Source organism: Pristiophorus japonicus, chromosome 14, assembly GCF_044704955.1.
Source record: "Pristiophorus japonicus isolate sPriJap1 chromosome 14, sPriJap1.hap1, whole genome shotgun sequence".
Lineage (NCBI taxonomy): Eukaryota > Metazoa > Chordata > Chondrichthyes > Pristiophoridae > Pristiophorus > Pristiophorus japonicus.
The window spans coordinates 10,648,897-10,672,486 of record NC_091990.1 but is presented as its reverse complement, the minus strand read 5'-3'; the positions used below and the strand labels follow the sequence as shown (position 1 = coordinate 10,672,486).

At 45.3% G+C, this 23,590-nt stretch overlaps 1 protein-coding gene across 2 annotated transcripts in view; it reads left to right on the top strand.

Annotated features, from left to right (window-relative positions):
- LOC139279712 (myotubularin-related protein 9-like) overlaps nt 1-23,590 on the top strand; it is a 50,480-nt gene that overhangs the window by 3,183 nt on the left and 23,707 nt on the right. The window contains exons 2-5 of one of the 2 annotated variants that reach the window (XM_070898867.1): nt 16,642-16,701; nt 17,382-17,490; nt 20,394-20,519; nt 22,254-22,427. In XM_070898867.1, the coding sequence (XP_070754968.1) occupies nt 16,642-16,701; nt 17,382-17,490; nt 20,394-20,519; nt 22,254-22,427 (469 nt within the window). The remainder of the gene's footprint in view (nt 1-16,641; nt 16,702-17,381; nt 17,491-20,393; nt 20,520-22,253; nt 22,428-23,590) is intronic. The other variant, XM_070898868.1, reaches the window with a different exon arrangement.

Here is a 23,590-nt window from a genome sequence, read left to right as displayed (position 1 = left end):
TGTGTGCGTTGGTTGTTTGCATGTTCGCCAGAAGTGGTACCAACACTTCTTTTTTTACTCATTCATGCGATGTGGGCGTCCCGACAAGGCCAGCATTTCTTGCCCATCCCTAATTGCCCCTTGAGAAGGTGGCGGTGAGCCGCCATTTCAGAGGGTCATTAAGCGACAACCACATTGCTGTGGGTCTGGAGTCAAATATAGACCAGACCGGGAAAGTCTAATGGGACATCAGAAAGGAAATGATCAAAGCCAAACGATATTGATTCTATAATTTTTAAAAATTGTATTAGTCATCTCTAGCTGCCTGTATAGTATATTAAGAACATAAGAATTAGGAACAGGAGTAGGCCATCTAGACCCTCGAGCCTGCTCCGTCATTCAATAAGATCATGGCTGATCTGGTCGTGGACTCAGCTCCACTTACCCGCCCTCTCCTCGTAACCCTTAATTCCCTTATTGCTTAAAAATCTATCTATCTGTGACTTGAATACATTCAATGAGCTAGCCTCAACTGCTTCCTTGGGCAGAGAATTCCACAGATTCACAACCCTCTGGGAGAAGAAATTCCTTCTCAACTCGGTTTTAAATTGGCTCCTCCGTATTTTGAGGCTGTGCCCCCTAGTTCTAGTCTCCCCGACCAGTGGAAACAACCTCTCTGCTGAATGGCCTACTCCTGCACCTATTTTCTATGTTTCTATCTTGTCTATCCCTTTCATGATTTTAAATGTTTCTATAAGATCACCCCTCATCCTTCTTAACTCCAACGAGTAAAGACCCAGTCTACTCAATCTATCATCATAAGGTAACCCCCTCATTTCTCGAATCAGCCTAGTGAATCGTCTCTGTACCCCTTCCAAAGCTAGTATACCCTTCCTTAAGTAAGGTGACCAAAACTGTACGCAGTACTCCAGGTGTGGCCTCACCAATACCCTATACAGTTGCAGCAGGACCTCCCTGCTTTTGTACTCCATCCCTTTCGCAATGAAGGACAACATTCCATTCGCCTCCCTGATTACCTGCTGTACCTGCAAAGTAACCTTTTGGGATTCATGCACAAGGACCCCCAGGTCCCTCTGCACCACAGCATGTTGTAATTTCTCCCCATTCAAATAATATTCCCTTTTCCTGTTTTTTTCCCAAGGTGGATAACCTCACACTTTCCGACATTGTATTCCATCTGCCAAACCTTAGCCCATTCGCTTAACCTATCCAAATCTCCTTGCAGTCTCTCTGAGTCCTCTACACAACCCGCTTTCCCACTAATCTTAGTGTCATCTGCAAATTTTGTTGCACTACACTCTGTCCCCTCCTCTAGGTCATCTATGTATATTGTAAACAGTTGTGGTCCCAGCACTGATCCCTGTGGCACACCACTAACCACTGATTTCCAACCGGAAAAGGACCCATTTATCCTGACTCTCTGCTTTCTGTTCGCCAGCCAATTCTCTATCCATGCTAATACATTTCCTCTGACTCCGCGTACCTTTATCTTCTGCAGTAACCTTTTGTGTGGCACCTTATCGAATACCTTTTGGAAATCTAAATACACCACATCCATCGGTACACCTCTATCCACCATGCTCGTTATATCCTCAAAGAATTCCAGTAAGTTAGTTAAACATGATTTCCCCTTCATGAATCCATGCTGCGTCTGCTTGATTGCACTATTCCTATCCAGATGTCCCGCTATTTCTTCCTTAATGATAGTTTCAAGCATTTTCCCCACTACAGATGTTAAACTAACCGGCCTATAGTTACCTGCCTTTTGCCTGCCCCCTTTTTTAAACAGAGGCGTTACATTAGCTGCTCTCCAATCCGCTGGTACCTCCCCAGAATCCAGAGAATTTTGGTAGATTATAACAAATGCATCTGCTATAACTTCCGTCATCTCTTTTAATACCCTGGGATGCATTTCATCAGGACCAGGGGACTTGTCTACCTTCAGTCCCATTAGTCTGTCCAGCACTACCCCCCCTAGTGATAGTGATCATCTCAAGGTCCTCCCTTCCCACATTCCCGTGACCAGCAATTTTTGGCATGGTTTTTGTGTCTTCCATTGTGAAGACGGAAGCAAAATAATTGTTTATGGTCTCAGCCATTTCCACATTTCCCATTATTAAATCCCCCTTTTCATCTTCTAAGGGACCAACATTTACTTTAGTCACTCTTTTCCGTTTTATATATCTGTAAAAGCTTTTACTATCTGTTTTTATGTTTTGCGCAAGTTTACCTTCGTAATCTATCTTCCCTTTCTTTATTGCTTTTTTAGTCATTCTTTGCTGTTGTTTAAAATCTTCCCAATCCTCTAGTTTCCCACTTGGCCACCTTATACGCATTGGTGTTTGATTTGATACTTTCCTTTATTTCCTTGGTTATCCACGGCTGGTTATCTCTTCTCTTGCCGCCCTTCTTTTTCACTGGAATATATTTTTGTTGCGCATTATGAAAGAACTCCTTAAAAGTCCTCCACTGTTCCTCAATTGTGCCACCGTTTAGTCCTTGTTTCCAGTCTACTTTAGCCAACTCTGCCCTCATCCCACTGTAGTTCCCTTTGTTTAAGCATAGTACGCTCGTTTCTGACACAACTTCCTCATCCTCAATCTGTATTACAAATTCAACCATATTGTGATCACTCATTCAGAGAGGATCTTTTACGAGGAGATCGTTTATTTTTCCTGTCTCGTTACACAGGACCAGATCCAAAATGGCTTGCTGCCTTGTAGGCTCTGTTACATACTGTTCTAAGAAACAATCTCGTATGCATTCTATGAATTCCTCCTCCAGGCTACCCCCTGCGATTTGATTTGACCAATCGATATGTAGGTTAAAATCCCCCATAACTACTGCCGTTCCTTTTTCACATGCCTCCATTATTCCCTTGATTATTGCCCGCCCCACCATGAAGTTATTATTTGGGGGCCTATAAACTACGCCGACCAGTGACTTTTTCCCCTTACTATCTCTAATCACCACCCACAATGATTCAACATTTTGTTCATATTAACAATAATTCAGATGGCAGTTTTAGGAATTTTTGGGATGCGTTCTTTATCATCTATATGATACAGCCCCCTTTCCTTCACGGCACTTCATTACAATCTAATTCAGAAGCTGTTCACTTAGTCCCCCATGTTTTTTTTACTTCCATGGTTAATCTGTGCATCGATCAATTGGGGATCGTTGTTTTGTTATAAATGCATTTCTGCTGAATGTTGGGTCTGTTGGTTAGCAGCAGTTCAGAACTTGGCTGGGGTATATTTAACATGAAATGAGCAGCTCATTGACACAAGCATCGCCTGACTTTACTTACTCAGTGAGATCAGTGTGATAAGCACAAAAGCAAAATACTGCGGATGCTGGAATCTGGAATAAAAACAGAAAATGCTGGAAATCTCAGCGGGTCAGGCAGCATCCGTGGAGAGGGAAGCGGAGTGAACGTTTCAGATCGACGACCCTTCGTCAGAACTGGAGCGTGTTCGGAAAGAACAGATTCTTAACAAGCACTGAAAGGGGGAGGGGAAGAAAGAACAAAAGGGGAGGTCTGTGATAGGGTGGAAGATAAGCAATTGTGTTGCCCCAAATGAGAGAAGTACATAATTCCATTTTTGAAGAGGTAGCAGAGAGAGAAGACAAGGGGAACGCAGTAGATGTAATTTATCTAGATTTTTCAAAAGCTCTTTGATAAGGTACCCTATAACAAACTGATGAACAAAGTCAACCTCTTGTAGCGCAAGTTAAATGGACAGATGTGAAATGTTCTATTCATAGTAATTATGTTAGCTTACTTAAAAAAAAATACTGGTTTCTAATGGTTTTGTTTAGTGTGAGCTGTGTAAACAATTAACTCGTGTTACTGTTTCCTTGTGACAGTATAGGTGCAGAAATATGATTTTAATTTATACAGTTATGGGATCAGTCCAACATTCTAACAATGGATAACCTCCCAGTGGGACTTGGCAAACCTTACAGTGTGTGTGTGTTCTCTATTCATTGTCTTACCTCTGTTCTTTGCTCAGCTGTCTCTTTCCCAGGGAATGTGTTACAGACACAAGCACAGTCAGCAGCAAGCAACCTAACTGATGTCTGTAACATCAGACGTTGGAAGAAGAACATAAGACATAGGAGCAGGAGTAGGCCCCTTGACCCTGCTCCACCATTCAATAAGATCATGGCTAATCTGATCTTGACCTCAACTCCACTTCACTGCCCGCTCCCCTTAACCCTTGACTCTCTTATCCTTCAAAAATCTATCTCCACCGTAAATATATTCAATGACCCAGCCTCCACAGCTCTCTGGGGCAGAGAATTCCGCAGACTCCCTCTGAGAGAAGAAATTCTTCCTCACTTCCGTTTTAAATGGGCGACCCCTTATTCTGAGACTGTGACCCTTAGTTCTAGATTCCCCCATGGGAGGAAACATCCTCTCTGCATCCAAACTGTCCAGCCCCCTCAGAATCTTATATGTTTCAATATGATCGCTTCTCATTCTTCTAAACAATTCTTTTTTACTCAAAATGGCAGGCCTCCCATCCTCTACCCTCCACAAACTTTAGCTCATCCAAATACCCCGCTGCCCATTTCCTAACCCACACGAGGTCCCACTCTCACATCAACCCTGTCCTTGCTGAACTAATTGATTCCCGGTTCACCAACGCTGCCAATTAAAACATTTTTATTCTCATGTTTAAATCCGTTCATGGCCTCACCGCTGCCTATCCAGCTCTATAACTCCTCTAGAACTCTGCATTCCTCCCACTCTGGCCTTTGGTGCCCCCCCCCCCCCACTCCCTCCTTCACCTCACCGTTGAAAGTCTTGCTTGACCAACCTCATTGAATTTTTCGAAGAGGCAACAGAGAGAGAAGATAAGGGCAACGCAGTAGATGTCATTTATCTAGATTTTCAAAAGATCTTTGATAAAGTACCCCGTAACAGACTGATGAACAAGGTCAGAGAATGCGGAGTCAGGGGACAAGTAGCAGAATGGATCGCTAGCTGGCTTCAAGACAGAAAGCAGAGAGTAGGGGTAAAGGGTAGCTATTCACAGTGGCAGAAGGTGGGTAGTGGTGTTCCACAAGGATCAGTGCTGGGACCACTGTTGTTCACAATTTATATTAACGATTTAGAGTTTGGAATCAAAAATACAATTTTTAAATTTGCGGATGACACCAAGTAGTCAATATTGAGGAGGACTGCACCAAATTACAGGAGGACATTAATAAACTTGCAGAATGGGCACATAATTGGCAAATAATGTTCAACAATTTGCGCACAGCAAGCTCCCACAAACAGCAATGTGATAATGGCCTGGATTTTGCGTCTGCAATGAAGTAACAGAAATCACCGTTCATTACACTTATACTTCCCCGTAAACTTTCTGTGGGCTTTTAGACTGCGATGTGCGCTAATGAACAGTGCGGCGCCCTCTACAGGGGATTTGGGACCTGTGTGAACGGTGTGTCTCTCCAACCAATCAGATTGAAGAATCCTTACTGAGACATGCAGAGTCTAAACCAGGAAGTGTAGGTTAGAATATTTAATTAAATATAAAATCATGTCCAGCATGCAAAATAAAGAGAGGGAAAGAAAGACGGGATTAAGAGCTAGAAAGAAAAAGTAAAAAAACTTTTATTTTAATTTTTTAATTTTCATAAATCTCCAACAATGATTAACATTTGAAGGAATGAGACTCCAACACTTGTAACAGTAATTTTTCAGGGCCGGAGAGATTATTTGGCAGTAATTAAGACTTAGCACATCTTTAAAAATTCACTTACACTTGAATGCAACAGCCCGAACTTTTTCTGCCGTGTTTCGTGGGTATTTAGTGGATAAGTACAGCAACTTCATGCCCTTCTGCTAAGTAGCCCGGCAACTTAGACAGCAACTTCCCGATTTCCGTGTTCAACCATGCACATGTGTACGCCAGAAGATGTTGTTTGATTTACTCCTCAATAACGGCGAGTGTTGATAGCCTCACTGTTATTCCTATTGCAAAATCCGGGCCAATCTGTTCCAGTGATGTTGGTTGAGGGATGAATATTGCTCATCCGGGATGGGCTCCTCTGCTCTTCTTCGAAATAGTGCCGTAGGATCTTTTACATCCACCTGAGAGAGCAGACGGGGCCTCGGTTTAATGTCTTGGCTAGAGTTTTAAAATGCTCTTAGCTTGGATGTAATAAAACAAATACTTTGACGTTATGATTTTTAGGCTATAATAGTTTGTTGATTTAGTGATTAAGAAACTGAATAGGAATGGTGGCTGTAAGGACCATCAATATCTATATTAAATATTTTTCTGTAATAGTTCCATCCAGTTTTATGACTCATGCCCTTTTGCAGGCTGCTAATGAAATAAATTGTGACTAGGAGCGCGAAATCTCTCGCCGATTGGTTGTTAATAGCCGATGTATTATAATGTAAACTGTTGCCTTTCAGAAGTGACTTTGAATATATAATGTCCAAAGTTGAATGTGTGCCCCCCCTGTAATTTAAGTGTAATTTAGTGTTCCAGTCACAGCCTTTAACTGCAATTAATATTTATATAATACGTACCTCAGCAATAGTTACATACCATTCAGTGACTCACAACAGATGTTAACGTTTAACTCTTGCCCGAGGCGATACCATTATATTTTCAAATAAGCCAACTAATGGAATATTTGCCCAACCAGGTAGCTTCATTCTACTTGCAGTAAATTAAGGACAGTTCTGGGGAGAGAAAGTAAAAAAAAAACTAACAGAAAAAGAACATAAGGATTAGGAGCAGTAGACCATTCGGCCCCTCGAGCCTGCTCCGCCATTCAATAAGATCATGGCTGATCTTCAACCTCAACACCACTTTCCCGCCCGATCCCCATATCCCTTGATTCCCCTCGAGTCCAAAATCTACCTCTCTCAGCCTTGAATATACTCAACGACTGAGCATCCACAGCCCTCTGGGGCAGAGAATTCCAAAGATTCACCACCCTCTGAGTGAAGAAATTCCTCCTCACCTCAGTCGTAAATGGCCAACCCCTTAATCCTGAGACTATGCCCACTCGTTCTAGACTCTCCAGCCAGGGGAAACAAGCAAGAAAGCATGCAATTTTTTTCGTAGTCATAAGTAATAATTGGCATCGACAATAGAACGCTAAAAAGGCTTACACGATAAAGGTATACAGTATTTCAACATATATTTTAATCTCAATTTTTACGCAGCCATTTATTCCACTTGTTACATTTTATGTTTCACATACTGCTCATCACAGAATCATAGAAATTTATGACACAGAACGAGGTCATTCGGCCCCTCGTGTCCATGACAAAGAGCTACCCAGCCTAATCCCACTTTCCAGCTCTTGGTCCATAGCCCTGTAGGTTACGGCACTTCAGGTGCACATCCAGGTACTTTTTAAATGTGATGAGGGTTTCTGCCTCTACCACCCTTCCAGGCAGTGAGTTCCAGACCCCCACCACCCTCTGGGTGAGAAAAGTTCTTACAACAGCTGCTTTAATAACAAACTGCTTTCCAATTCTGAGGTCGCGGAGGATTTAGCAAGTACCTTAAAAACATCAAGGTCAAATTCTTGCTCCGTTTGTAGTCAAGGCACATGACCTTGAGCAGGAAATACTCTCAGTAATATCTTCTCTCCAAGATGGATTTACTGCCAACAGCAATCAGAATAGCTGCTGTGACCATGACATAACCTTGAACAGGAAGGAGATGAGAGAGAAAGTGATTGTTATCTTCAAGTGCAGTTAGGGCATTTTCTGTGAGCAGTTCAGGCTATGGGGAGAGGGGGGAGTAATGGGCTCAGTTTTCCCCAAAGCTGTTTTTTTAGCGTACTTGAAGAGTTATGCCTGTTTTTTTTTTGTGGCCCAAGTATGCCAAAAAAAAATCATCCAAGTTTCCACGTTTGCATTCTTCATTTTGGCGCCGCCTAGCCTGTCTTTTAATTTTGGGGGTGGAGCCTTGATCTGCGCCAAAAAGATCGGGTTGCCACGGTAACCAGGGACACAATGCGGGCTGAGGCTGGAACGTGACACTTACAGCCAGCTCACAACACCCTGCACACGCACATTACACATTGCAGCAACTTACCGCCATTACATTATTCAAGTGTAATGACAAAAGTTGATCTCCCCTCTCCCGAATGGCCTCCCAGTCCCAGTCCCAGGTCCTATCCCAGTCCGAATGGCCTCTCCCCCCCCCTCCCCATCGATCCACCCCAGGCCGAATGGCCACCAGGTCCCTGCTCCTATCCCAGGCCGAATGACCACCCGGTCCCTGCTCCTATCCCAGGCCGAACGGCCTCCTCCCTCCTGGTCCCAGTCCCAGCTCCTATCCCAGGCCAAATGGCCTCCCGGTCCCCGCTCCTATCCCAGGCCGAATGGCGCCCCCTCCCCACCGATCCCAGCTCCTATCCCAGGACGAATGGCCACCCGGTCCCTGCTCCTATCCCAGGCTGAACGGCCTCCTCCCTCCCGGTCCCTGCTCCTAACTATGCCCGAAAGGCCCTTCCATCCCCCGCTCCCACTCTCTCTCACCTCTCCTGCAGCTGCTGTCTGGGCCGTGGAACTGCATCTGCTGTGCTGATTCACTTACCTCCGCTGATTTTCTTAACTCACCAGAAGGTTTTTCCACAGGGACCACTCACGCCATCCTAAGAAGAATTGGAGTAAATCGGAGTTGGCTAAACGTGCTTAAATGGCCAGAATTGGCACGGGTGACAGTTACAAAAAAAAACTAACCTAAAAAAAATCGTAACTAACTGAGTTACGCCGCGCACATTGATTGGGGAAACTTGTATTTTTGAACTTAGGTGAAAAAAAGCGGCGCAAATCACTGTGGAAAATTGAGCCCTCTAAAACTAAGGGTCATTTTAAATCAGTCCTGCCCCTTCCCCCTCTTGATCTTGCAGGGTTAAAAACCCACATAACATCCGTATGGATTACTGCTCGCATGGTGTCTGTCGTGTTGAAATACTTCCACAATTTGCTGAATTGTTGTCCTGGCAAAGTATAGCAAGAAATAATAACAATAATATATCATTATAGCTAAAAGCACAGTGGTGAACTGGGGCCAAAATTCAGGTACATGTTTTTGAAAAGAAAAAAACGTCAGAATTATATCCAATGCTGACCATTCTGATTCCATCGTGCCTGATCCGTTTAGAAAACAGTGCAGTATGAACAGAGAAATCATTTGCCAGTTTGTGCCTCCGTCCTGAACATTTTGTCCTTGGTGGGTTGAATTTAGCAGCTGAACTGAGCTTCAGGCGAGCGACTGAAAATAAATCCATAATACTTGCAATTTATTCACTTTCTTTTCTCCCTATGGCTGATTCTCCCAATCTGCCACCTATCCCTTCAATCTTTTAACAGTCCAGTTAGAGGGGAGCGAAATCCATCCAATAGTCACAAGAACATAATTAATAGGAGCAGAACTATTGGTCACATACTCCAAATGATAGAAAACATCATTGCCAGGACAGTAAAGAATTTACAGCTACGTAAGAAATAGGGGCAAGAGTAGGCCATTCGGCCCCTCGAACCTGCTCCGCCATTCACTGATATCATGGCTGATCTTCTACCTCAACTCCACTTTCCTGCACTGTCCCCATATCCCTTCATTCCCTTAGTAACCAAAATTCTTAGCGATCTCCACCTTGAATATACTCAACGACTGAGTATCCACAGCTCTCCAGGGTAGAGAATTCCAAGGGCTTGAATTTCGAGTCAGTTGCGACCCTTGTTTGACCTTTGGATAATCTCCAAAAAAGTTAAGTTCCAGTTTATAATCTTTTACTTTTTTGTAGCGATTTGTACTGTAAGGGTGTTGGCAACGTTTTCTGAATGTTTTTGGAATGTTTATTTCCCCTCCCAAGGCCCCTCTTGGAGCACTCCCAGTCCCACACGAACGTTGGCGAGGTTCCCGTTTTTGCACCGCGAAAGGAGTTCAACGCCTCCCTCGGCGCAAAGCCCAAATGGCGAAAGTGAATCAATTAATCACTAACGTTAATCGGGCGGTAAATTTCCACGTTGCTCCACGATCTCACACCGCTCCTGCATCTCGACCTCGCCGCTCCTGCTGTACCTGCCCACGCTCCAATCACTGACCTGGGTTATGGTGACGTCCAATCCAGTTGCCCTTTTCACAGCCGTTGCTCTCCTGAACTGGCTCGCGCTGCACCTTGAAGTGGTACGCTCCGCGCTGCTCCTTTGGCCCCGACCTGCTGATGGTCCTCGCAGGTCGGGGCCGCCGATGGTGACCATGAAACTACCAGATTGTCATAATAGACCCATCTGGTTCACTGATGTCCTTTAGGGAAGAAAATTTTCCGTCCTTACCCGGTCTGCCCTAAATATGACTCCAGACCCACAGCATTGTGGTTGAATCTTAACTGGCACCCATATCCCATGAATACATTCTTAAGAAATATTCGCGCTGCCACTAATACTCGTTCTCCAAAGAGAGTTATTTTATTTGAGATTCGCAACACAGGAAAATACAGGACAAGAAAAGATTGTGCAGCCCATCTGGTCTGTCTCCAAAACGAATATTCCTCCAGCACCCAATCCGTTAAAGATCGATCCAGTTCTCCCTGAAATGTTTCCACACTATCTGTCTCCAGTGCATCCCTGGGCTGTCTGTTCCGTGCACTCACCGCATATCGCCAAATCTAACGTGTCTGTTGAATGGGGAGAAATTACAACATGCTGCGGTGCAGAGGGACCTGGGGGTCCTTGTGCCTGAATCCCAAAAAGTTAGTTTGCAGGTGCAGCAGGTAATCAGGATGTTGGCCTTCATTGCGAGAGGGATGGAGTACAAAAGCAGGGAGGTCCTGCTGCAACTGTACAGGGTATTAGTGAGGCCGCACCTGGAGTACTGCGTGCAGTTTTGGTCACCTTACTTAAGGAAGGATATACTGGCTTTGGAGGGGGTACAGAGACGATTCACGAGGCTGATTCCGGAGATGAGGGGGTTACCTTATGATGACAGCTTGAGCAGACTGGGTCTTTACTTGTTGGAGTTCAGAAGGATGAGGGGTGATCTAATAGAAACATTTAAAATAATGAAAGAGATAGACAAGATAGAGGCAGAGAGGTTGTTTCCACTGGTCGGGGAGACTAGAACTAGGGGGCACAGCCTCAAAATACAGGGGAGCCAATTTAAAACCGAGTTGAGAAGGAATTTCTTCTCCCAGAGGGTTGTGAATCTGTGGAATTCTCTGCCCAAGGAAGCAGTTGAGGCTAGCTCATTGAATGTATTCTAATCACAGATAGATAGATTTTTAACCAATAAGGGAATTAAGGGTTACGGGGAGTGGGCGGGTAAGTGGAGCTGAGTCCACGGCCAGATCAGCCATGATCTTGTTGAACAGCGGAGCAGGCTCGAGGGGCTAGATGGCCTACTCCTGTTCCTAATTCTTCTGTTCTGTCCATCTTCCCTCTTCGAAGCATGGCCACAGATGCTACCTTTGGACCGTGGGTTGAATGACCCATTTCTCTCTTGTACACTCTTATGTAATGCCACGTAATTCATTGCATTCCAGATGACTGGTTGCCAGTTTACTCAGCTGTGAAAAGATCATCTCAGTCTCAGGCATGCAGCTTGGTTTGGCAATGACTCAGAGAGCTGGCATGAATTCTCAGCGGTGACTCAGCATCAGTAACCAGGGACTCATATCTTTAACAGGAAAGTCCCTATTGCATTGTAGATAGAGAAGAAATAAGGAAAGACTTGTGTTTATATAGCACCTTTCACAACCACTGGACATCCCAAAGCACTTTACAGCCAATGAAGTACTTTTTGAGGTGTAGTCATTGTTGTAATGTGGGAAACACAGCAGTCAATTTTCACACAGCAAGCTCCCACATCAGCAATGTGATAATGACCAGATAATCGTTTTTTAGTGATCTTGATTGAGAGATAAATATTGACAGGATACCAGGGATAACTCCCCTGCTCATCTTCGAATTAGTGCTAAGGGATCTTTTACATCCACCCGAGAGGGGAGACAGGGCTTCAGTTTAACATCTCATCTGAGAGACAGCACCTCCCTCAGCACTGCACTGGAGTGTCAGCCTAGATTTTTGTGCTCAAGTCTCTGGAGTGGGTCTACGAACCCACAACCTTCTGACACAGAGGCGAGTATGCTGGCCACTGAGCCACAGCTGACACTGCTGAAATAGTAAAATCTGGTAAAACACAGAAATGTGATTATTGTTATTTTTGTGCTGTTTTTCTGTCTGTTTTTGCAAAGAGGTGGCAGTAAATATAAACAAGATTGTAAACTTTGTATTGAAGGCAGAAAATGGCTGAGACATTTATTATAGTTTTCAAAAGTATTTTATTTGTTTTCTCTTCATCTTTTTGGCTTTTTGTCACACACCATCCACAGAAGTTAACTTTTGCCCCAGATCTCTTATCAATGCCACTTCGCACCCAACTTCTAGGAGGTGTGCAAGAGTGGGGCCAGGGTGAATCTTCCCTTCAGTGTTTAACCCGGCCTGTGGGAATAAGGTTAAGGTTAGCAAGTTACCAAATTGAGAAATGTAGATTGGGCCTATGCTCTCTGGAGTTTAGAAGAATGAGAGGTGATCGTAATGAAACAAAGAAGATTCTGAGGGGGATTGACAAGGTAGATGCTGAGAGGTTGTTTCCCCCTGGGCTGGAGAGTCTAGAACCAGGGCTCACAGTCTCAGGATAAGGGGTCGGCCTTTTAAGACTGAGATGAGGAGGAATTTCTTCACTCAGAGGGTTGTGAATCTTTTGAATTCTCTACCCCTAGATGCTGAGTCGTTGAGTATATTCAAGGCTGAGATCGATAGATTTTTGGACTCTAGGGGAATCAAGGGATATGGGGATCGGGCGGGAAAGTGGAGTTGAGGTCGAAGATCAGCCATGATCTTATTGAATGGCAGAGCAGGTTTGAGGGGCCATATGGCCGACTCCTGCTTCTAATCCTTATGTTCTTAGCTTCAAACCCACGTCCTGCCACTGATTAGCACCAAAGCATTTTGCCATCATTGCACCCTTAACTGAGAAATCGATTAAAAATGATCGGAACATGTTCATATGATCATAATGACGTTTTGGATATAATAAAGCTACGGTATTCACATAAGCAAAGCACATTTGCCATATGATGGAGTGGAAAGTCACTTGTAAAACCATGTTTCTGTGTTTCATATGAACAATGACGGACAGGTAAAGACCCTCTGGTCCATCGAGTCTGTCCCACACAATCCCGATACCTTGTGTATCAAAACATATACTCCCCACCCCACCCCGAAACCGTGTGAACTCCTGGGAGAAACATAAAAAAACGATTAAAAACCCCGGCCAATTTGGGTGGTGGTGGGGGCGGGAGAAATCTGGGAAATTCCTCTCCGACCCATCGAGGCGATCATACCCGGTTTGCCAAAATGGTTTCTTTATTGGGTTTCAAAAAGCTATAGATTGTGGAAAGTTGGAAAGAGCGAGAGGGGCAAAGAGCTTCATTTTTGAGTTCTGAATTAAAAAGGTGAGTAAAAGAATAAGATGCTGTGACGAGTGTTGACAGTGAAGGAGGCTGCAGGGAAGAGGTGGCAACTCTGACAGTGCAGCACTCCCTCAGTGCTGCTACAGACAAAGACAAAACAGGAAGAAGATCGCAGCTGCATGGGAAGGCATTCTCTCTTTGTTAAAACCCTTACCAGGACCTGGGAGTCCTACAGAAGAAAATGTTAAAACACAAAAGAGCCACATTGATGTGAAGCGTGTGACTGTGTGTGGAAGTGAATCCGGCATTTACTATTTCAGTTCTGTACGGCAGATCATGAGGTGCAGTTGCAGGACAGTAACTGAGAGCTGACAGACATGGTCGCACTTTCCAGATTATTATATAACGAGCAAAATTGGTGCAGCCCTTCTTGATGATCAATATTCTTGACTACCAATATCAAGCAAACACTCCCAAGATAGCCAACGAATAATGTCAGTGTTGCAATTTACAATAATGTGGGCAAAACTGACTTGCAATTTATTATGAAAATGAGAAACTGAAATCCACAACCCTTCTGTGGAGCTGAGAGGGCAGCCAGGAACTCGGTGTAATGTCAGGGCCCAGGGGCAGCGCGGGCCCAGCCCACACTGCGATATGTGAGCGCACTAGGTCTGTGCAGCAGAGCAGGTCTCCAGTCGTCCTGGTTAACCCTTGCCACTGGACCAAGACCGAGCTCTGTCAAGCCCGTGTGGTGGCTGGTGTGCAACGGCCACCCCACGTTAAAAAAATCCACGCACAGGCATCTTCCACCCTTCAACATGTAGTTCAGGACCTGGAATATTAGGTCCTTCATTGAAACATCTGTGAACTCATCCTCTTTGGTGTGGAAGCGAGTCATCCCCGTTCGAGGGACCGCCTATGATGATGAGGGGGTAATGTCTCATCCGAAAGACAGCACCTCTGACAGTGCAGCACTCTCTCAGTACTGGGAGTGTCAGCCTAGATTTTGAGTACTCAGGTTTTTAGAGTGGGACTTGATCCCACAACCTTCATGACCCTGCGGTGAGGGTGGTACCCACTGAGACACAGACACGTAACTATGATATCAACACTAAGATATTTGCTTACATAGAATGGTTCAAGGTACATCATTGTTTAAATAAAGATTCAGTCCTTTCAATAATTAACTAAAGACTAAATATTGTGAAAAATTAAGATAGGATTCTGTGAGATAGAGTTTATGGTAAGTGAATGTATACTCTCTGTGCAATATTATTACAGTGCGGGGATCACTTTATTTCTTAATCAACATCACCAGATTATAAAGTATATCACCAATCAAAAATATACAGTAACCAAAGCTGATCACTGGCTGGTCAAGTGGCTGTACATTTCTGATACTTTTTAGCACTTGCAAATATTTGCTGTTAGCCTAGAATCATTTTCAGACAATCATTTTTATTATTGAATGTGGGTGTCGCTGGCAAGGTCAGCATTTATTGCCCATTCCTAATTGCCCTCGGGAAGGTGCAGTGTGTGGTGAAGGTGCTCGCACAGTGCTGTCTTTGTCGTAGCAGTTTGATACAACTGAGTGGCTCGCTAGGCCATTACAGAGGGCAGTTAAGAGTCAACCACATTGCTGTGGGTCTGGAGTCACATATAGGCCCAGACCGGGTAAGGACGGCAGATTTCCTTCTCTAAGTGAACCAGATGGGTTTTTACAAAAATCCAGTGGTTGTATACCAGCTCTTTATTCCAGATTTATTTAATTGAATTTAAATTCCCCAGCTGCCATGGTGGGATTTGGACGTATGTCTCGGGATCATTAGTCCGGGCCTGGGAATTACGGGTCCAGTAACATAATCAGCATGCCACCATACCCCAGGGTTAGTTAAGAATGTAATGTCTTTCATTATTAATGCCTTGCATTGGAAAATCATCGTGAACTATTTGTCACGTTGTAACAGGAAGTTCGATTGTCCACTGAAGGCTAATGTGAAGGGGTGGACAATTGGGGGCCCTCTCAGTGCACTTGTGCTGTAACTGCAGCTGCCGGGAGGATCGCGAGTTAAGCCAGGACCGAGCAACGCTGGGCCCCAGTCTTCAGTCAGAGTTTCCTCGTGGCCCTGTGAGGGGCGGAGCCTCTGCTCGCCTCAAACAAGGCCATTGGCGTAGGAGGCGATGGGGAGGGTGACTCCCAGCCGTGGTCTACACAACCCACCATGGTCTACAGACTGGCACCCGGTAGACTTGGGTGGGACCAGGCCCACTGATCCACTCAATATCAGGAATCGTAGAATGGCTACAGTGCGGAAGAAGGCCATTCGGCCTGTCGAGCCCGCGCCAACTCTCAGCTAGTCCCACCCGCCCCCCCCCCCGTCCTTTCCCCGTTGCCCTGCAAATTTCTTTCCTTCAGATACTTACCCAACTCCCTTTTGAAAGATAAGATTGAGTGTGCCTCCACCATCCTTTCGGGCCGTGCCTTCCAGATCCCAACCACTTGGTTGCAGTGGGTCTTGCCTGGGGATCCGGGGCCTCGGTTGTGACCTCAGCCTCGAAGGAGGAGGCAGTTTGCAACACAAAATTTGCAACTACCTTTGAGGTGGTTATAATCCCATTCCGGCGGCGGGGGAGGGGGGGAGACCCTGTACAAACCCTGCCCCCCCCCCCACTCGGGAACCAACACAATAGGCCATGGGTAGGTGGAGGCCCAGGATAAGTTCTTAGTGCTGCAGGTGCCCACCCATCATATTTATATCAAGGGATGTCCCTCTAACTTTGCAAAATGGCACCAATACCAGGTGGCAAACCTTTAGTCCCAGGGGCATTTTACGCCATTGTTAATCGTGGCAAAACAAGATTAACAATGATCTGATTCCAGCTCTGATGATGTTAGCCCATCTTTCTCTTCCAAATGCTTACTTACCCGCTGTGTATTTCCAGTATTTCTTCAACTGAAATTCTAAATTTCCCTAATTTTTTTTTCCAATTTTAGCGATGATTTGTATTTAACCCGTAAGAATCATTCTAACTTTCTGTTGTGACATGGGTAGAAAAAGCAGGATTTGTTAAATGCAGCACTCAATATTTAACAAATGCTTCCTTCTTTCTGACACTAATATCGCCTGTGTTTGCCTTTTTTTTTTCCCTTTCTCTTTGTTCTCTAACCAGTGTTCAGAATCTAAGTGGATACCAAAGCAACGAGCTTGTAAATCGGGAGAGCGGGGACAGGTTTGGTATTTACTCGCTCTCAGCCTGCTTGTTTCATGTTAGACTTAAAAGCATTTTGCTTTCGCAGATTATATTGGACAACTAAACGTGTCTCCCGAGCGACTGATAAAGAGCTTTGTTATTTTGATCTCTCAATGTAAGAGAGACTTCAGCGGTCCAACACCTTACTTTCTGCAAGGATTTTTTTAAAGAAGTGCTTCAGTTATTGCTAACGTTATGTTGCAAAGCTCTTGTTTGTACGCTTTCTGCATCTGTTATATTGAACCGTCTCTTTTCTGATGTAATAAGAACATAGGTATTAGGAGCAGGAGTCGGCCATATGGCCCCTCGAGCCTGCTCCGCCATTCAATAAGATCATGGCTGATCTGATCTTGGCCTCAACTCCACTTCCCCGCCTGCTCCCCATAACCCATGACTCCCTTATCGTTTAAAAATCTGTCTATCGTTTTTAACGCTAAGAAACAGACAGGGTTTTTTTTTAACGACAATTAAAGGCCCACGAGAAACCTAGTTCTGTATATTACAGAACACGAGGCGAGAACACAGAAACAGAGAAGCCATCCCTGATGATCCTACTTCTGAAAATCAGTAAAAAGAATCTTAATGTGTTTGTGTTTGATTCCGATATCCACGCTCCTCAAAGCGTTTAAGCAACACTAAATCTTTTCTTTCTTTTCCAGATTTGCAGGGTCTTCAGGGATAATAACTGTTAAATGTAAAGACCTGTGTGTCATGTACCTGGAGATACCAGGGATGGAAGAATGCTTGAACATTGCACGCTCCATTGAGGTACTAACTGATGAATGAGTGCTTTAGTATCGGTAGCAATCCCTATTCCACATGTCGGAGGAATTAAAAAAACAATATGTTAGGACAGAGATGCTGCTGTTGCACTCAGCAGATCACAGTTTTATTCTCAGCCGTGGCTCAGTGAGTAGCACACTCACCTCTGAGTCAGAAGACTGTGGGTTCAAGTCCCACTCTATGGACTTGAGCACAAAAATCTTGCCTGATCCTCCAGTACAGTGCTGAGGGAGTGCTGCACTGTCAGAGGTGCTGTCTTTCGGATGAGATATTAAACTGAGGCCCCGTCTGCTCTTGAGTGGTGTAAAAGATCCCACGGCACTATTTCGCAGAAGAGCAGTGGTGTTATCCCCAGTGTCCTGGGGCCAATATTTATCCCTTGACCAACATCACTAAAACAGATTATCTGGTCATCGTCACAATGCTGTTTGTGGGAACTTGCCACGTTTGGCTGCCACGTTTCCTACATTACAACAGTGACTACACTCTTAAAAATTTCTTCATTGGCTGTAAAGCGTTTTGGTGGTCATGACAGGCGCTATATAAATGCAAGTCTTTCTTTCTTTATTACTTTGACTGGGCTGAAACTCGCAGGCTGGTAACAACAGAAGCGGAATTTCGAGCCCATTGGATCGAAGATAGGAACTGTGCCATTCACGTAGGAAGTAAGGCAGAATAGGTTGGAATCAGCCAATGGAGTACTTTTTGAAGTGTAGTGATTGTTATAGCGTAGGAAACACGGCAGCCAATTTGCACACAGCAAGCTCCCACAAACAGCAATGTGATAATGACCAGATAATTTGTTTTTTTGATGTTAACTGAGGAATAAATATTAGCTTGGACACAGGGGATGACTCCCCTGCTCTTCTTCAAAATAATGCCATGGGATTTTTTACATCCACCTAAGAGAGCAGACAGGGTCACGGTTTAAGATCACATCTGAAAGACAGCACTTCCAACAGTGCAACACTCCCGCAGCTCAGCACTGGAGTGTCAGCCTAGTTTTGTGTGCTTAAGTTCCTTGAGTAGGACTTGAACCCACTAACCTTCTGACTCAAAAGCAAGTGCGCTACCCACTGAGCCACAGCTGACACTTGGTGTTATAGAGTGCGTCATCACATTTTCATAACTGAAAGTCCTTCACAGAATAACTGACTTTATAAAGCACAGTGACTACTTTTTTGTATTCGGGCACAAAAAAAGCCATGAAATTTGCGGGTTAATGGGGTTGGAAATGCCATGTTGGTATTTGAAGTCCTGTTTTGAGGTTAGGTGCTGTAATGTGGGAAACCCTTCTTCACATATACAGCAACGGATCACGGAGGGCCCCACAAGTGAAAAATACGCATTCTCCCCACCGATATCCTTCACTTTGCTGCACGGCAGTGTTAAGCAATCAGTCATGGTAGATCCAGGCAGGTTTCATTATTGGTTCTGATCCTCGCAGCCAAAATGATGACTAACAAATCATTCCAAATCGATTCACAACTCTTGGTGCATGGGGGAATACTATGTGAAGCGATGGTCTCCATCGGTACCTGGCTGGAAAATAATTAGAATTGATTTCTTCATTGCCCAGTTGGGGCATTAATACAGTCAAGGACACCGATACACCGGGCCAAGGATCATAGAATATGGAAGGTAAGTAGATTGACTGTTAATGTATACATGGTTGCTATGATCTCCAGGACTGGGTTTGATCGCCTCAGGGGGTCGGGGAGGAATTTTCCAGAGATTTATTTCCCTTATTGGTTATTTTTTTTCCCCCTGTTTTTTTTTTACATGGCCGGAGATGGGGGTGGGGTGAGGACATTTCTAGTCATGGTCAGCGGCTCTTAACAACAACAATTTATATTTATATAACGTCTTTAACATAGTAAAATGTCCCAAGACGCTTCATAGGAGTGTTATAAGACAAAATATTTGACACTGAGCCACAGAAGGTGAAATTAGGGCAGGTGGCCAAAAGCTTGGTCAAAGAGGTGTGTCTTAAGGGGCATCTTAGAGGAGGAAAGAAAGTCAGAGAGGTTTATGCAGGGAGTTCCAGAGCTTAGGGACTTGGCAACAGAAGGCACGGCCACCGATGGTTGAGCGATTATAATCAGGGATGCTCAAGAGGGCAGAATTTGAGGAATGCAGATATCTCGTGGGGTTGTGGGGTTGGAGGAGATTACAGAGATAGGGAGGGGTGAGGCCATGGAGGGATTTGTAAACAAGCATGAGAATTTTGAAATCGAGGCATTGCTTAACCGGGGGCCAATGTCGGTCAGCGAACACAGGGGCTCATGAGTGAGCGGGACTTGGTGTGAGTTAGGACATGGGCAGCCGAGTTTTGGATGACCTCAAGTTTACGTGGGGTAGAAAGTGGGAGGTCAGCCAGGAGTGCGTTGGAATAGTCAAGTCTAGAGTAACAAAGGCACGGATGAGGAATGGAATGGAAAGACTCGAAAGGAATGGAAAAAGGCGTGTGCGCAGAAATTTGAACGTGCAGCCCATTAAAGAGACTGTCCATCCCCCCAAAAAATGAGAGAGAACATTGGTCACGATGCTCCAGGTACCATGAGTGTTGCGGGTGCTTGATGGAGCAGCGGTCTTTGCCTGCCCGTCATTTTCTTACGTGCGTAAGTGCAGGGAGCGGCGGGGGAGGCTAGCTTAGTGTGTTTGTGATATTACTTCGAAAAATAGTCACAACTTGTAACACTAATTGTGCTATGACACAAATACAATAGTAGTTTGTATTACAAATCACTTCATGTCATAATTTTAGTGCTAGCCTCCATAAGGGCAAAAATGTTGCGTCATTGTGGTAAGCGTGTGACGTTTTCACTGATGTCTCCGGTGCCTTTCTTTGACACAATGTCCATCTGCTGTGATTTTGTTTTTTTTAGGCTTTGTCATCGCTGGAGTCTACCAGTCACATGTACCCCTTCTTTTATCGGCCAAAGACACTGAACCTTCAGGAAGGTTGGGATGTATTCACTCCTGAGGAACAGTTCACTCAGCTGTCTTTGCATGTTAGTTTATTACTGTGCATTCAACCTATACATTAAAAAGAAAATCAAAGACTAAAATGAAATGATTCCCCTCGTGGGGGAATCAAGAACTAGGGGGGGGCACAGTTTCAGAATAAGGGGTCGCCCATTTAAAACTGAGATGAGGAGGAATTTCTTCTCTCAGAGGGTTGTAAATCTGTGGAATTCTCTGCCCCAGAGAGCTGTGGAGGCTGGGTCATTGAATATATTTAAGGTGGCGATTGACAGATTTTTGAACGATGAGGGAGTCAAGGGTTATGGGGAGCGGGCGGGTAAAGTGGAGCTGAGGCCAGGATCAGATCAGCCGTGATCTTATTAAATGGCGGAGCAGGCTCGAGAGGCCAAATGGCCGACTCTTGCTCCTTATGAAATAATCTTTTATTTTTCAATGTATTTCATTGAGGTTTTCCCGTTTTTATTCTTGTGGAGCTGCCCTCCCCATATCCTGCTGGGAGTGTGAGTGGCGGGGGGGGGGGGGGGGGTGGGTGGAGAGATGAGCAGCAGTGATTTGGTGTGTCTCTGCCTCACGCAGCCAACATGTAATGTGGAGCCACTTCATTAAAATGACAAGCACCACTGGGTAATCAAAGCTGCAACCGCTGAATTATGAAAGGAACAATTTAAACATTGACCTTGCTTTAGACGCTGAAGATAGACCTTTCAAATATAGTCGTTGCTAGGCAGCCCAGACTAAACGCTTTTGTGGTCCACGCAATCATTTTTGTTTGTCTTTTAAAAATTCTGATTGCAAAGCCACATGACCAAATCAGGATGGCTTTTCTGCCAGGCTCCTTTCGCAGAGACGTTGTTTGCAAATGGCTGAATTGGAGCATTAGTGTCCAGTGCATCCTGGCATTCAGGGAGGGAAAGAGGGCCAGTCCCCATATCATACACAAGCCACGTTCTGGCTCACCTGCGCTTGTACCTGCCTTAAAACGTCACCCACAGATTGGTTGCCTGGAGGTGGACAGGTGCTCATTTTACTGTTGTGTCAGCTGTGGCTCAGTGGGACCCTCGCCTCTTGAGTCAGAAGGCTGTGGGTTTAAGTCCCACTCCAGGGACTCGACCACACAAATCTAGGCTGGTATTCCCAGTGCAGTGCTGAGGGAGGGCTGCACTGTCGGAGGTGCCGTCTTTCAGATGAGACATTAAACCGAGGCCCCGTCTGCTCTCTCAGGCGGATGTCAAAGATCCCATGGCCACTATTTTGAAGAAGAGCAGTGGAGTTATCCCCGGTGTCCTGGGGCCAACATTCATGCCTCAATCACCATAATCAAAAAAAACAGATTATCTGGTCATTATCACACTGCTGTTTGTGGGAGCTTGCTGTGGGCAAATTAGCTGCTGCGTTTCCCACATTACAACAGTGACTACACTCCGAATGTACTTCATTGGCTGTAAAGTGCTTTGAGAGGTCCGGTGGTTGTGAAAGATGCTATATAAATGCAAGTCTTTTTTTTTAACTGTTCATTACTGCCTTAGGGAAGCCTCTCCCAAGGTATCTTGCCTAAGGGGCGGGGGGGGGGGGGGGGGGGAGGGGCGCGGGGAGCTCTCCACATCAGCAGGAACTTGCAACCTATCACTTTATCTGGCAACACACTGGTACTCCATTGTGTTCCACCGCCAGCGTAACCATTCATTTTCGAAGCAACAAATGCCCTCGCTGTTCAGAAATTCGTTAAAAAGCTGAGTGTTAACAGTGTCTTTCTCGCCTAGACCGATAACTGGAGGCTCAGTTATGTGAACAAAGACTATGCTGTGTGCACAAGCTACCCTGATGCGCTGATTGTTCACACGTCTGTCGATGATGAGGCACTCAAGGCTGTGGCCAGGTTTCGCCAGAGTGGTCGTTTTCCTGTGCTGAGTTACTACCACAAAACCAATGGGATGGTGAGAATTTTACTCTGTTGTTATGTACGTTGTAGCGGTGGTACAAGATCTGTCACACGGCCATCGGTGCAGTGGGGCTGCACTTTAGTCGGTGTTAGTATCCTTCAAACAGATTCATGCTGTGTCTCAGTGGGTAGCACTTTTGCCTCTGAAGCAGAAGGTTATGGGTTCAAGGCCCACTACAGGAACTTGAGCACATAACTCCAGGCTAACACTCCAGTGCAGTGCTGAGGGAGTGCTGCACTGTCAGGAGCAGTAGTGAGGGAGCGCTGCATTGTCGGAGGTCTTTTGGATGTGACGTCAAACCGAGGCCCCGTCTGCTCTTTTAAGTGGCGGTGCGGAGGGGGCAGGGGTGTGGAGTTGTAGCGGCCTGGTCTGCCTTAACATAGAAACATAGAAAATAGGAGCAGGATTCGGCCCTTCGAGCCTGCACCATCATTCAATATGATCATGGCTGATCCTCTATCTCAACACCATATTCCCGCTTTTTTCCCATACCCCTTGATGCCTTTTGTGTCTATAAATCTATCTATCTCCCTCTTAAATACATTCAGTGACTTGGCCTTCACAGCCTTCTGTGGTAGAGAATTCCACAGGTTCACCACCCTCTGAGTGAAGACATTTCTCCTCATCTCGGTCCTAAATTTCCTACCCCGTATCCTGAGACTGTGACCCCTTGTTCTAGACTTCCCAGCCAGGGGGACACATCCTCCCCGCATCCAGTCTATCCAACCCAGTCAGAATTTTATATGTTTCAATGAGATCCCCTCTCATTCTTCTAAACTCTCGTGAATACAGGCCTAGTCGACCCAATCTCTCCTCATACGACAGTTCTGCCATCCCAGGAATCAGCCTGGTGACTTTGCAAGTTCCCCACCAAGTCACACACCACCCTGACTTGGAAATATGTCGGCCGTTCCTTCACCGTCGCTGGGTCAACATCCTGGCACTCCCTCCCTAACAGCACTGTGGGAGCAGCTTCATCACACGGGACTGCAGCAGTTCAAGAAGGCGGCTCACCACCACCTTCTCGAGGGCAATTAGGGATGGGCAATAAATGCTGGCCTTGCCAGTGATGCCCACATCCTGTGAATGAATTAAAAACATTTTACTGCTGTACTCAGCGCACCCACGTACACGAGCTGGAGCAGGAGAACAATGCA